Here is a 15983-nt window from a genome sequence, read left to right on the forward strand (position 1 = left end):
CTGGCCATAATCCTTCTCGCTGGTGCCTAATCCTAACCCCTGCACCCCACTACCTAAACCTAACCACCAGCCATCAGCATAACCCATCCTTCGCCTCATGTTTGTTTGCTATGGCTTCATGTGTCTTTTCAGTGATTGATCCCAATGTGATGTTGTCAGACTACGGGCAGCCAGGTGTGGTGTATCTGGTACCTTGTGCTCTTGATTCCCGCCTGTCCTGGTTCGTCGGTGGTTTCCCGGCTTCACTCGCCTGAATTCTGAGGGAAAAGGGACAAGGAACCCTAAAAAGAGCACCACCCCCCACACGCACCCACACAATAACAGGTTTACCACACGTGAGGACGGTGAACAGATGTTTTATTAGGCAGCTCTGGATCACGAGTCACCGTTAGATGGAATAGTAGATGTCGCAATAGAAGTAACAACTAGCTCTCAAAGACAAGCGACTACAATAACGGGCTTTGCACGATATCTTGCGCGATGGGGCCCTGTCACAACAGGCCACAATTTGCACGATATACTAGATACAATTACAATTTAGACAATCAATGAAAAATGCAATAAATTTCAATCAATTCAAATTACTGAGCAAGAATATACAATGAGCAATACACTGCAATACATTCACTTAAAGAATACTGTGTGCAATGGGGTCCACCGTGAGTATTGGGCCCCAGTCTGTCACATCAGGTCACATTCAACATTAACAGGAGGCACATACAAGCAATGCAAATCTGTATTGGTAATACTTCAATTTATACTGTGCAACACTGAGTCCCCAATTGGGTGTACTACTTCCCCTTAAAATGCGCAGTTTACCCCTAAAGTTAGGTACCTTTTTGGCCTAGGTGCACCGTATTGCTTTGAAACAGTAATAGGATTTGGCACTCTGCCAGCCCTTTGATGCAACTCACTAAAAGGAAGAAAAGGCCTGTGTCCTGTTCCAGGTAATGAAGGGTGAGCGTAAAGGCAGTCACTAGAATGTGGATTGCGCCTCACTCTAAGCTGGCGCCGGTGCTGGGATGTGTCAGTAGGGTTTGGAGACCGTCGGGGTAAGGATGGATCATGGCAAGCGGCTCGTCCAGGGGAAGAGGGGAGGTGGTAGGGTTCCCCTACAAGTTGCCAGCTCCTGCCAGTTACGACTCCGCCAGATGTGGTCAGCAAGGACTGGAGCCTGGTGGTAGTAGCTGCCTCTGCGCTGCTGGGGATGTGGAGCACAGGGTCTCTGGTCCCCCTGCCGCTGTTCACCACCAGGGCGCCTTCGTGCACTGTTGCTGGCTAGGTGACCGGGCACCGTCACAGTGCGCCGTGGTCACTCTGCATCGGGCTCTCTTTCTGCAGCCGCCAGGCTGCCTTGATTGACAGCGCCTCCATTCCGGCCTGTCAGCAGCTGCCTGACGGCTCTCCTGTGCACTGCTTCAGTCTCCTGGTGGCAGCCACAGCACTGTCTGCCCAGTCCCTGTTTGCCGGGTGCCGCAGGCGCACCGTGGAGTCTCTGATGCGGCTCTCTCCTGTTCCCACGCCGCCTCTGTGCCGTCAATCACCGGCGGGACTCTGCCTCTGGGGTGCCGCAAAATAATTCTGATGCTTCCGGGTGCCATGATTCCAAAAAGTTTGGGAACCCCTGTCCTAGTTCATTTTTTACCCCCACAGTAGTGATCTCATTCACATTACACTACATTGTATCCCTGTATACCGCATTGTCTCAGTTCACATTATATCGCACAGTGCCCCCGGTTCATTGTGTGCAACATTGTAATGGGCCAAGGTCACTGTTTGCCACACTGTAATGCCCCAAATTCATAGCAGGCTTCATTAAAGTGCTCCTACTTCACAATATGCCACAAAATGCTCCTGCTTTCACTGGACCTCAATCTCAGTTGCTCTCTTATTCCAGTGGTTCCCAAACTGTGTGCCGTGGCTCCCAGGGGTGCCGCGGAACACTTGCAGGGGTGCCCTGGGTTGGTGGTCTAGGACAAATTCAAATGATATATGGTCAAAGTAATAAGGAAAATCAGTACTTGTTACTGCCAATTATAACATGTGGATAAACAGAAGTGAATCATGTTCCTCATTACTCACATAACTGGACCTAAAGAGGACATATAAGCGCAACTTATTTAATTTAATATTTTTTTCTGAAGTTTTTGGTATCTAATTTTTTGCCTAGGGGTGCCATGAAAAAAAATCTGATACTCTAGGGTGCCGTGATCCAAAAAAGTTTGTGAACCACTGTCTTATTCCCTTATGCCCTGCTCGCTCAATCTGCTGCATGCATTCACTGTAAGGCATAGGGCAGGTAGATAGGGACACTCTATAAACTACTCTTCAGGATTTAAGTGTACTCAATATGCTGTATTAAATAAACTCATATTTATTAAATAATTTGTAGGTGATCTGTTTCTGAAATCACTGGTGTTACCTGTTTTTGGCGTGCTGTTCACTTATGCTGTTGTGAGCTGAGTACAAGGGAAGTGAGCCAGCGAAGCCTACATCTACCTAGAACTGTGCCTCTGGCAAGAAAGACTGTTTTATGCTGTACAAATCTAGGAGAACTTAGCTACTAGGAGCTGGAGTGGAGATAATCCAATCATATGCTGCTTTCCATGATTCTCTTTTGAAAACATTTTAAATTTGTCCAGTAAGAACTTACTGCTTCATACTTCCACTCAGCCCTGTTTTGCATTGGTTTTATATCTCTCCTGTGTGATAAATTATTATAGTTTTTTTCTGCATTGGGAACCATCATGAGTGGCGAGACCCTTTTTTTCGAACCATGATTTCAGCAACTAGCAGGTTTATTGAGCAAACTAAATTATTACAGTCAACAGGTGTGGTGGGGGGTGGCTGCACATAAGCACCCAAATTCATTTGAAAAAGTATGATTCAACGTTCAGTCTACCCTATAATATCCTTGCAATAACACGCCAATTACAATAATGTTTTCCTAACAGGAAAGTATGAAAATAAAACCAGTTTGCATGAATGCTTCCAGAATTCATGTGCCATTACATTAAGCTGTATGGTGCCAACCATACTCACTCAACCCACAAAAGCTAACACGAGTCTGATCTTTAAAATGTCAAAATCATGCGTGTTAAACACTCGTACAGACAAAACAGTTTTCTATGAATGTTTTCCATTTTATTTTATCGATTCAGTTGCTTACAAGAGACATGTAATTGAGAAATTTTAAAATATTTAGAGTGGTCTTCTAGTCTTCAGTAATTGCACATCGTTACGGTCATTATCCTCCGATAACAATCTTTGTTCAAAGGGCAGGATGTGAAAATAGCACCAAGACTTTAATATTTTCTCTCTTCTTTTTTTAAACAAAAAAAAATGACAACAAACACTGGGAATGTATGATTGTAGCAGAATTGCAGCAAAAAACAGCTATATTATTTGGCTATGTTTTACAGCTACAACTGCGCCACGGTAATGAAACAGGCCCCATTGTGCTTACGACACGTTAAATAGAAAAACACCACAAAATCAGTTCAAGATTGCACGGGATTTAGGGCGAGAATGGGAACATTGTTACTAGAAAGGATGTCATGGAAAAGAAATCTTTCAGGTTTATAAAGGGATTGGACTGTTCTATTCATCTTGTTTCCGTTTTGGCTTTTTTGGATTTCGAGATCGACTCTTTGCTTTGCAGAGAGGGCAGATGGGTGCGTTGCGGTGGATCTGCTGGTGACAAGACAGGCACGCCTAGGAAAGAAAGGACACGTTTGTGAAACTTTTTGCCAGCAATGTATATAAAATATAAAATGATGATGCAGTACACATATATGGCATCTTCAAACAGATGCAAAGAAGTCATTAAGTGGTCATAGGAATCGTTAAAAAGACCTGTCTCCACTGTAGTAATGTGGAAAGGGATACATTTACACTTCAGGGATGCCCAGTGGCAGACGTAAAAGACACCGGAATCTAACCTATTCTACCACCTAATGATAAATCTTAAGTACAATTCTATCAAGTTTATACATGAATCAGAGTCTCAACAAGAAAATAAAAAAATGATCGATGTGTGAGCTGCAATTCAATTCACTGAATGGAGTTTTGCTCAGAAAACACACGAACAGTAAACAAAATAATAATAATAATACACTAGTACTTTCAATATGTGGAAAAAGATCTAAATGAATTGAATGGAATTCACACTGGATGAGAACTGGCTATCCTGCACACAGGCCTGGCGACAGGGGGGGTCTAGGGGGACAACTGTGATGGGCCTCAGGATTCTGAGGGGCTCTAGAGGCAGACAGGGGTGTAGGGAGGGGAGGGTGGCTCTGGAAGAAGTCTATTACCCACTGCTAAGGCCGGCTGGACAGTAAAGCTCCATCTCCGCAGCCCCCTCTAGTTCTCGTCTCATTCCAGGCCAGAGAAATCAATTGCTGATTGTCCTGTGCATGAAAGCAGCACAACATCGGTTCTGCGATTGTTAGCTCTGGCCTGTATGGCAGAGAGGCTGATACATAGCACCCTGCACCTCCCAGAGCTCTCAGGCTGATGAAGCATTGCTAACAAACTGCAAGATCGTCTGACCATCACATCTCGCAGCAGGTACACCTGCCTCTCTCTCTGATACCTGCCCCCTCTATCTGTTTCTCAATGTCCCCTGCCCCATGCCCCTCTCTCTGATCCTCCATGTACATTTTTGTCTGACTCCTGCCCCATTCTCTTTAGATGGCGCAAAGTAGCTATTTTCCCTCCATTTGATGCTGCAATATTGAAAGGGTAGCCCCATCTGTATTTGATGTTTAGTTTCCGTAGAGTGTCCGTCAGGGGCTTGACATGACGCCGTGATTGCAAAGTGAGCCAAGAGAGCTATTGAAATACTTGAATGGATTTTCCATTAAATTCCACTCCCTCCGCGTTCCATAGTTTCCTCAAGATTTCATCTTTCTGGGTGAAATAATGAAGCCTACAGATCACATCCCTTGGGCACTCAGATTGCAAACCCCTAGGTCACAACACCCTGTGGGCTCTATAAAAAACAATGGAGTAATTGGGGTATTCTCCATTATTTAATTTAATATTTTGTTAGTACATCTTGTAGACTCTGATTGGGGATGTCCTCTGGGATACCCCTAACCCTCAGGTTGTTCCTGTGTCCCCTGTTATCAATATCATCCAGATGGTCTCGAAGAGATTGGATCTCCGCTGCTTGTAGTGTAATTGTGTCTACTAGAGATTTGTGAAAGGCATCAGACTTTTCTTCTTTGGATTCCAGGACTTCCACTTGAGAGCCAAGTTGAATTATCTCTTGTTTAAGAGCCGAGAACTCAGAATGCACCACTTCCCGCAGTTTGTCCTCTAAGGAAGTGAAATCAGATTTGGTGGGAATGTCTGCTTTAGTAGTGTTTGCAGTAGCATAAGAATTTTCTGGAGGTCATGGTCTTGATTCAAAAGAGGCCTCCGAAATGGAGGAATGCGCTGGAGAAGTAGGGGTAGACATCGAGGCTGTGTATTTTTGGAGATCAGCAACAGCTGATGACTTTGAAGTACGCAGGTCACCTCCTTTCCCGCTGCGCTTCCTGTGACTCATATAGGCACTTTAAGGAAATTAACAAAAAGGAGCTATTTAAGGAGAACGTACTTGTGTAAAACCACCATAGAGCAAAAGGAAAATAACAGGACTACTGCTAAGGATTGAGGTAAAGGGTATATGGGGTCACGGCCTGAATGTAGATATGATCGCATATCTCAATGTATGTGCATCTGGAAAGACTCAGTGCGTCAGAGGGCGTCCGCCACCTCCCCCCTAGAGAGGCCTTAATTAGACATCAGAGGAGAAATGGTTTCATCCTAGGGTGTCATGCTTCACATAATGATGGAATTACATATCATTGACTTTTGTCTCACACAATCATCACACGTCACGGAACAAGTGTTGATGTTGAAATGTCACTCTATTATTACACCTCCCTTAAATAACCATCGGGTATCAGGTTAGTTCACAGTATCAATATGTCTGCTGCATAGCCTGGACCAAAGGGGACAAAGGAGGCAGATACACAAATAAAATGGAGTCAGAGCTGGGGACTAATCTCAGACTAGAAAAACCCAGCGAGGGCAGTGTACTTCGTCACCCGGGTTGCCAGTAGTCAGACTGGAAGCTTGTGAATGTGGGAAATATACCCTGTATGGAGAGGGCCCAGCACATAAAGGACAGGAGTAAGAGTAAGATGTCTATGGAGTCACAATAGTAGGATATGGCAGAGAGCACTGGATGAGATGGAGCAATAGGGCCTCCTGCACAGTACACATGCAGTGAGAGAGTGCAGTGTCTAAGTATAGGGAGCCAGATCTCTGCAGGGCACCTCTAGCCTCGCAAGACCAGCTAATAAAATAATTTGTAGGGCAGCCAACGGGGGTGCAACTGGTGGATGCACCCCAGAGAGTCCCCACCAGAGCACTGCCCTTCCCAAGACAGCCACTGCCCACACAGCCCGGCACAGACCCGCGTCTCTTACCTCTCCAGGAGGAGATGAAAGCGGAGACACAATGCCCAGGAGTGTATGTACTAGTAGGGATAGCGTAGGTGTGTTCCTGGGGTCCCTGGAGTTATGTAGTACTCGATCGCGGGTGTCTGTGTCGGTGCGGAGTCCGCGGCCCAGGCAGGCGCCGAAATTGAGGTCCCGACTTCTACTAGCGGCAGCAATCCGCAAGAGCAGTGGAAACGGCTCTCCGACTGCAGCCAACACAGCTGGGCTTCCTTGAGCTGGCAGCAAGAGAGTAGCGGAGTTGGAGGCCCTCACAGCAGAGCACGCCGGTCCAATGTGCCCCAACAGCGGGAGCCGTGTCCAGAGACATCCACAAAGGTCCCTGGTAAGGCCATGCCCCCCCTTCCCCATTCTCTCTGATCCTCCATGTACACTTCTCTCTGAGCCCTGCCCCATGCCCCCTCTCTGATGCACCATGACCCCTTCTGTCTGACCCTGCCCCCTTCTCTCTGATACTCAATGTCCCCTTCTCTATGAGGCCTGCCCCATCCCCCCTCTCTCTGATCCTCCATGCCCCCTTCTCTCTGAGCCCTGCCCCATGTCCCCAGAGGTGAAGCTGGGGGCAGCCATTATATGGTCCTTCTTGCCACAAATACTCCCACCCTGCACCCCTGCTCCACACAACTACTGGGCTTGAGGGGGGGGAATATTAGTGTATGGGGCTTCAATTTCCAGAATGAATGTAAAAGATCCTGACAGACTAGAATCCTAATAGTCCTAAACAGAATCCCCATCCCTTAAAAAATAAGCAAACACAATATACAATATGAAAGTCTGTATTGAAAACTAATGTAGTAAAAAATGCACATCTGATATTCATAGTCATTTACTACAAAAAATGTTTGGCCTTGTGCATTGTACTATTGAGGTCCTAGAGCTCCTGATAGCATATTTGGTGCATTTTTTTGCACTCTAATGCCACTCATACACTAGATATTGCATCTGTTCAATAAATCGAATGATTGTATGCATATTTTAGGGACCATTCAATGCGATGCATGGACCCACCGTCGAATGTTGTGTCGATAGATAGTATGTGCTGCACATAATATCTATCGAATTGCAGGAGTGATTGCATGCGGTTTTTAACCACATGCGATTGCTCAAATGCAATGCGCAGATGGGGGGGCAGAGGGAATGCTTTCGGCAGCGCCGTGTTTGGGAGAGGGGGCCAGAGGGACCGCTGCCCATGTCCATCTGTGTAGTTTAGCGCTGTGAAGGAGCGCTGATGGGTGGCGTGGGTCATTGGTGGTGGCAGAATTGTTTATCTCAGCCAATCAGAGGGCTGCCCAGTGTTTTTTTTTAAATTCTGCAGCCGTGCTGACTCCCGCTGCCCAGTAGCGCTACTTTATAGCGCTACGCTACTCCGCTGCCCTCTTCCAGCACCCGATGTGCCATTGAGTGCTGAAAAGGGGCACTTTTTGCACAATTAGATGCAATCAAATTCGATGGACATCGCACTTCGATTTTACCTTGAATCCGATCGCATAAGTGTATGGGTAGCATAAGAGGATTACCTATTCTCCTGTGCTCTCCAAAATCATAGGAACATCTAATATCACTACAGTTCCTTCACAGAACATAGGGCAAAATGAAAAGCTGCATCCGACTGGACACCTGTGGCTTTTCTTTATGACAAGCCAGGTGTACAGGTCTTCCCTATCTTTGTTCGAATTTCCTGTGTCTCCTAATTGGTCAGTATCTGCAGTCAGCTAGTTTCCAGACAAATTAGGACCATTTTCTGCAAGCACCATGAAACAGAGTAAAGCTAAAAGAGGTGGAGATGTATCAAACTATATCAAGAAACACATGGAGAAGTGGCCCATAGCCATCCGTCTGCTTCTAGATAAGTACATACTATATTGCTATGAAAAATGTATCCCCATGTCCTCTATAGAAGGTTTGATACATCTGCCCTAGAATTTGGTACAATGCAATTTACAATTTCTTATTACAATGCCCAAATGTTACCTTCATGGGAGGCGGTTGCTGCCGGAATGTGGCTGTCTGTCTGGTATCCTGCTTTCTGGCAACCTGTAGCTGTTGTGCTGCTGCTGCTGCCGCCGCCAGGGATTCTGGTATAGGTGGCTCCTGAGGTTCTGTTTGCCACTCCGCTTTCTGTTTTTCAAAGTAGCTGGAACAGAAATAAAATGAATGACCATGTGCAATCAAAACCTTTCTGCTAAAAACAGACAAAAAATGCCAGCAAGTGATTTATGGCAGATATAAATATGGAGAATCTATTCAGGTGAGGTGTTTGTGGGTTTGGGTGTTCTGTTGGAAAACTGGGCTTGGTTCAGAGATGTATGCAAATGCTGTCTCAGCTGGCAATTTGTACACAGAAGCTGTGCTAAACTATGCAAATATCATAGCCGCTGGGACTTGCTTCAAGATGCCAACATCTTGCATATGAAGGCACAAACTGGTCAAACATCAACATGAGTAAACCTAAGGTCACGCACCATGGCTTCAGGAAGTAAGATGCTTGTGCCATTGTAATGGGCTCGCAAGCTGCAGCACACCGCTTAAATGGTCGCCACAGGCAACGTGTTTGAGTCACCATTTCCCTATTATCTCACAAAAACATCAATTAGTCTGTGAATAACTATCACAGCCAATGGCAAAAAAAAATAAAAAAATAATCAAGCTTTCAAGTATAATGATTTTTGTTGGCAAAACAAGTACTACTAGCTCAGATACTCAGGGGTAAATAATTTACTAAAGCTTCTTAAAATGAAAAGAGTTGATGTTGCCCATAGCAACCAGATTCTGTCTATCATTTTCTATGATGCAATAGAAAAATGATAGACAGAATCTGGTTGGTTGCTATGGGCGACATCACCTCTTTTCATTTTTAGAAGCTTTAGAAAATTAACTCTTCAGTGTCCAGAAGTCTGTGCATGGCCACTCTCACTTTATGGGCCTGGATGTGATTGGCTGGACGTTTATCTCTCTTTATCACCCTTGCATTTATCTCTTGTTAAGGCTTACTACATCTGCCACATTGTGCAGCATATTCCGTTGTGCTTCACAATTGGAAACAACAATGATTAAACAAACTTGGTAGAAACAAACCGATATAGAGGTAGGAGGGCCCTGCTCGCAAGCGTACAATCTATATCCTTCTGCTGTGAACTGCAGTGCATTCGCTTTGATGAAAAAGGACCAATCACCACAGAGGAAGAAGAGACACCATGGCATTGTTCATTCAGAATGCATTGCAGGATGTAATCTCATGCCCCCAGTTTTCAGGGGTCTGCTAAGGAAGAGCTCCAACATTATTTATAAAGATGCTCCTATGTAAGCCAAGCCATTTTCTCTACAGCATGACTCACATCTCAAGGGGATATGGTCGACAAGGGGAAGGTCTGACTGTCGACATGCATGAATGTTGACATGGGGTTAGGTTGACATGAACATTAGGTCGACACATGCATTAGGTAGACAGTCAAAAGGTTGACATGGGGCTTTTCACTTATTTTTGAACCAACATGTGCTGACAGGCGGTATTTCATGCCCTACCATCCACTAGGGTCTGATGGCTAACCTTGACACTCCAGTTGTTGTTGTTGTAGAACAACACATCCCAGCATGCTCTACATCAGATTTAGCCTGGCCAAATAGCAAAATTGAAGCAGAGCATGCTGGGATGTGTAGTTCAACAACAGCTGGAGTGTCAAGGTTAGCCATCAAGGCACTAGGGCATGGTGGAAGAATAAAATAGTGCAGCGAGCCATGCGAGGGAACGAAGTGAACTTTTCTAGTGGCTAAGATGACATTTGTGATTAAAAAAAAGAGAAAAAACCCATGTTGACCTTTTAACTATCGACCTTGCTCATATCAACCTAATGCTTGTGTTGACTTTCAGACAGGTCGACCTTCAGTGGTCAACCCAATGCATGTCGACAATCCTCTTGTCGGCCCTATGACCCATACCCATCTCAAGCAACCAACAAATTGTGTTTCAGCTACAAAGTGAACATCATGTTAAACTAGTGATAAGACTACTGAAGTCATCTGCACAGTGCACAACTAAAGTGGAGTGAGTGCAGCACATGGATAGGGGCGTTATTCGTCACCATTTAGAAAGCAGTAAAAATAACATGAATAAACCCGTATTTGTGAAACCATAGCAACACTTACTCTAGAGATAACTTTTCCTCCTCTTCACAAAGGTCCGGCAGTCTCTGCAGCCCTAGGGTCATTCTCAAGGCATCCACGTGCTCTTTCAGAGGCTTGTACTCGTCGTGGAGTCGGCGTGTAGATTCCAGCAGTTTGTTCAAGTCGTTCTCGGACTGTTTGATAGTGTTTTCCATCTGCAGAGTATAAAAGAAAAGGAAATATTGCTGTGAGGAGGCCCTGTAATTATCCTTACAAAGAAATATGAGATTACCTGCAGGATAAAAAAGGGGCAGACTAGATGGGCCAAACGGTTCTCATCTGCCGTCAAATTCTATGTTTCTATATACGCCATAGTAATGCTCTGAGAAGTGTAATACACCACCATTATTTATTTATATACTTTATCTATGTACAGAGCTTCTCTTCCCCTGATTCTGATATATATGTGATGGCGGAATTACCGCAGCTAAGTACCGGATGACCGCTCGTGCAGTGCTGCTACAGAGCGCAGGTAACAAGGTCACTGTAGGTCCAGGGTGCTGGTCAGTGGGGTATGGGTCATAGGGTTGACTCAATGAAAGTCGACAGGGCTTCGGTCCACACCTGAAATAGGTCGGAAGGTCGACACAAGCATTAGGTCGACATACGTCGACATGGACACTGTGTAAGTGTCCTGCATCCCCTCGCATGGCTTCCTGTGCTTGCCATGCTTTGGGCACAATTCTAGTCTCCCAACACCACTCTGTAGTGGATGGTAGGGCTAAAAAAAAAACCTCATGTTGACCTTTTGACTGTCTACCTTCCACTGTCGACCTAAGCTTGACAGGAACCTTCTGACCCTGTTGAGCTTAGCCATGTCGACCTATTTCATTTGTTGACCTAAGCCGTTGACCTAATGTATTTCGACCTTCATAGGGTCGACCTTGTGACCGCATTCCGATCAGTGAGAAGACATATTCTAATTTTCAAACACAAAATTTTACCCATAAAGCCACGGTGGCTGCAGAGCTACATCACATGCAAAATTAGGCCCAATAAAATTAAAAGATGCCTTCCTCATTAACTAGCACCCTGAACCCAGGCCCTTATTCAGATCTGATTGCAGTACAAATTTGTTCTCAAAATGGGCAAAACCATGTGCACTGCAGGTGGGGCAGATGTAACACGTGCAGAGAGAGGTCGGTGTGTTGAAACTGAAATCTAAATTGCTGTGTAAAAATATTGCAGCCAGTATGTACCCTGCACAGAAACAAAATAACTCAATCAAATCTAACTCTCTATACATGTTACATCTGCCCCACCTGCAGTGCACATGGTTTTGCCCATTTTGAGAACAAACTTGTACTGCGATCAGATCTGAATAAGGGCCCTAGTGTGAGTAAAGCCCACTCTGTGATGTTTTCATCACAGAGGGATTGACAATATGGGAGAGGTAAAACTGAAGTAGCAGCAAAAATGGCCGACATGTTCCCACATGCGGTTTCTTAGTAAAGATTAGCACAGTATCTTCTGGAGGTTAGCAACGGTGACATTATATTCAGAAAAGTCACAGATCAAAGAAAAAAATGTATACATGCTCGCCTATAGATGACTAACGAGATACAATGCAATGATCGCCCATATCACAAGTCACTCAATGCTAAGGGTAATAATGCAAAACCAATATATGACAGTCCCTGCCTATAATTTGTTTTAGTTAATAATTTATTTCTCCAAATAGGATGATTAAATGACGGTTTACTCATTTTTATTACATTAAGTCAAGTTTAAATAAAGGATCATAATAATTATTATATGTATTTTTATTTATATGGCAGCACAAGGGCGCTCAAGTACATACATTAGTAAGCAAAACAGTGACTTACAGCTGAAGACAATAGATGACAAGTACAGGGTACATCACCATAGCTGCATCCGCAGAGGACACTGGAATAAGTAGCAGCGTGGCAAAAAACATAGGGATTTGGTGCCATCAAAGATGGATTAAATAAGAGAAGTTGGGGACGATGGCCCTGCTCCTGAGAGATTACAGTTGGGGAGGAGGGCCCTGCTCCTGAGAGATTACAGTTGTAAAGTTAAAGTTGCTAAATGTGATATGTGATTTTTTCCAGTCAATGTTTCAAGAATTGCTTTAATAAGTAAAGTGTGTGAGTGAAAACTGTACAGAGGAGGCGGCGGAGAGTCAGTGATTGGTGGTTTATGATCAGTCAATAAATCCCATGAAACACGGACAGTTTATATGAAAACTATCTATCTCCCTACCTTAAACATGGGCACATTTGTTAGGGTGGCTGGAAACGGCTTCTGAGAAATACTATTTACAAGCTAGCATCCTGCTTTGGAAGAGGATCCAAGCTGTATCACGTAAATCACACTCATATATAAAAACATTGAACATTTACAATGCAGGTGCAGTGGAACTACAGAAGCACGGACGCCCCCCTCCCCCCCCCCCCAGGTGAATGTCCCCGCATGCATGTGAATGGATGTTTTGCATAAACATCCATTCGCATCTTTGCGTGTGGGCCAAAATGATTTGATGGTCGCCAACCATTGATTGATTTCTTAAGTTCTCGCAAATCTAAGTCATTCTCCAGTGACTCCAATTTGCGGCGCCGGCTACATGAATAGGGCGAGCAGCTGACATTAGCTAGTTGCCCCTGACACCGGCATCACAGTGCCAATTGCATGGGAATGGGAAACAATGGGTGTTTCCATGGGCACAACCCGTGCCTGCCGCCCCATGCCTCCTGCCCGCATTGCTCCATGCGAACGGGCCGGAAAATAATCAATTTGCCACGTCCGTTCACCCAAAGATCCTGCGCATGCGCACAAACAAAACATCCATGTATAGAAGTTCTTCAGTATTTAGGTAGACCGTAAAATAGGTCGACATGCACCTAAGGTTGACATGACAATGGTAGACATAGAAATAGTTGTCGATTTTGATTTCTTTAGTTTTGTTATGTTAAATCTTGTATGTTTAATAATATGTACATTTTTAATACCTTCATGCAAGGTGGCTCACTGCGCTTGCCCCAGGTTACTATTCCCAAAGTCCATGTAAATAGTAAATGAAGCAAATGTTTAGAATCATGTATCAAAAAAAACAAAAACAAAAAAAACCACAATTGACCGACTACCTAAGCACTTTCTGCACAGAAATAAACCCTAGAATCATGGGTTCAAAAAGAGCACCTAAACTTGCAAACATATATCCACATTATTAGAACACAATCTAATCACAACAATCAAGAGGAGCACTTTCCCTTTTACCAACACAGGATGTTGAACAATACAAAGATTCTATTTCAATGCAAAGAAATCTGACACTATTAGCACACAAACATTATCCAATGAAGATAGCCTTCAATCAGACTTTAATGGGGCCTACAGGGGTGACTGTGCTGAGCGATCTGAGCGTTGCTAGAAAGAAAGATGGTTCAGCACACATTGATGTGTCAGTAACATGTGCTAAACGATCTCTCAGGGCCAGTGTTCTCCGGTGTGAACAGAGGCCCTGACTGGCATGCAATATCTTACTCGCCCAGCGATACCAACACGTGGTGGCGCACATGGCTATCGCTACGACCCCCTACACACGGATCGATGTAGGGTCATTTTCTAAGTGATCTAGTCAGATTGCTTAGAAAATGGGCTGAAATCGCTTTGTGTGTAGGAGCCATTACTGGAGGCGAGAAGGAGGCCAAGCCACTAGAGACCCAGTAAAAACAAATTACCAGGTGCACCCTTTTTATTACTGCGGTTATGAATACAGATAAAATTGCACACCTAAAGTATACAGACATAACAAATAATCAACAAGTGTGTACTCTTATATAATATACCAAAAGTAGAAAGACGGTACTTGTTTCCTAGCACGGCGCCCACGATATTAAGTTGTATGACATCTCATCGCATTGCATGCGGGCATATGGCATGCGATGCAATATTAAAATGGATAAGCCCCTATACGTTTTTTAATTGTATAAGCACCCTAATGGGTGCTTACAATGTTAAATGCACCCCCACGCCACCCCCACTATCAACACCAACCCGAAGCGTGGCAAGCGCAGTGAACCCGCGAGGGGCGGCGGTACGCGTCCTCCGACCTTTTCATACCCCCACTATCCACCTCGGTGTGGAGTTGATTTTATATAGTGTGGCAAACCCAAAGCGTGGCGAGCGCAGCGAGCCCGGCAAGGGGACGCGGAATACATGTAAAGTAATACGCGTCCGCTCGCCACGCTTCGGGCTTGGTGGCTCGCTGCGCTCGCCACACTATATAAAATCAACTCCACGCCGACGTGGATAGTGGGGGGTATGAAAAGGTCAGAGGACGCATACCGCCGCCCCTCGCGGGCTCGCTGCGCTCTCCACGCTTTGGGTTGGCGTTGATAGTATGGGTGGCGTTGGTGGTGCTTTTAACATAGTAAGCACCCATTACGGTGCTTATACAATTAATTACCTTATAGGGGGCACATTTAACATTGAAAACATCCATTTGCTTATACAATTTTAAATCGTATACCATTGTATATGGCATACAATGTAAAATTGTATAACATCGGCTGCCATCGCATAACATCGCATCGCATACCATCATATGCCTTATGGTCTGCGATGCGATGGGCGCCGTGCTAGGAAACAAGTACCAGAAAGACAATTAAAATATAAAGACTTGTATACATAATAAATAAAACCGCCAATATGTGCTGGTTGCATAATTACTCACCCTAATAGGCCATAGTAACAATCAATATTGCACTTTGGTCATAAAGTTTATTAACAACAGCAGCTTGAATCAATTGCAGCAAGCTTTACATCAGCCCCCTGTCTTTGTTGGCATATCAGTGGCTGAGAATGTACAATTAACACATCATAGGGTCTTGTCATGTATGGCCCTATTTTGGAAGCCATTTTTGTCAATAATTGATAGAAACATTTTCTACTTTATCTTTAAATCTTAGGATTGTGATTTTAAAAATAAGTGGGCATAACTATACATCTATGGGCCCCTTAGCAGGATTTTGGAAATGTCCCACAGGTACAGTTAAAGGATTAAAAACCACACAAAAACAAAAATGTTGTCATCGGGTCCTAGTGTCTTGTTTGGGTACTTATGTAATATCTGGACTCCCGTTTTTCTTATGAGACCGCGTCCCCTCGCGGGGCTCGCTGCGCTCGCCACGCTTCGGGCACGGTGGCTCGCTGCGCTCGCCACACTATATAAAGTCAACTCCATGCGTAGTTGAATAGTAGGGGTATGAAAAAATGGGTTGCATTTAACATGGGAGTCCAGATAATACATAAGTACCCTTGTTTGTTCTATTCCTCCTATAGATG

The 15983-nt window shown here is 44.6% G+C and overlaps 1 protein-coding gene across 2 annotated transcripts in view; it reads right to left on the reverse strand.

Moving 5' to 3' along the window:
• Window positions 1-3122: 3122 nt before the first annotated feature.
• The window catches only part of ZC4H2 (zinc finger C4H2-type containing), a 28489-nt gene continuing 15628 nt past the window's right edge, over window positions 3123-15983 (reverse strand). Inside the window, exons 3-5 of one of the 2 annotated variants that reach the window (XM_083159296.1) lie at window positions 10659-10831; window positions 8487-8649; window positions 3123-3714 (exon numbers count right to left, since the gene is read on the reverse strand). In XM_083159296.1, the coding sequence (XP_083015422.1) occupies window positions 3601-3714; window positions 8487-8649; window positions 10659-10831 (450 nt within the window). In that variant the 3' untranslated portion in view covers window positions 3123-3600. The remainder of the gene's footprint in view (window positions 3715-8486; window positions 8650-10658; window positions 10832-15983) is intronic. The other variant, XM_083159297.1, reaches the window with a different exon arrangement.

The sequence above is a fragment of the Crinia signifera genome, chromosome 9, assembly GCF_055691185.1.
Source record: "Crinia signifera chromosome 9, ASM5569118v1, whole genome shotgun sequence".
NCBI lineage: Eukaryota > Metazoa > Chordata > Amphibia > Anura > Myobatrachidae > Crinia > Crinia signifera.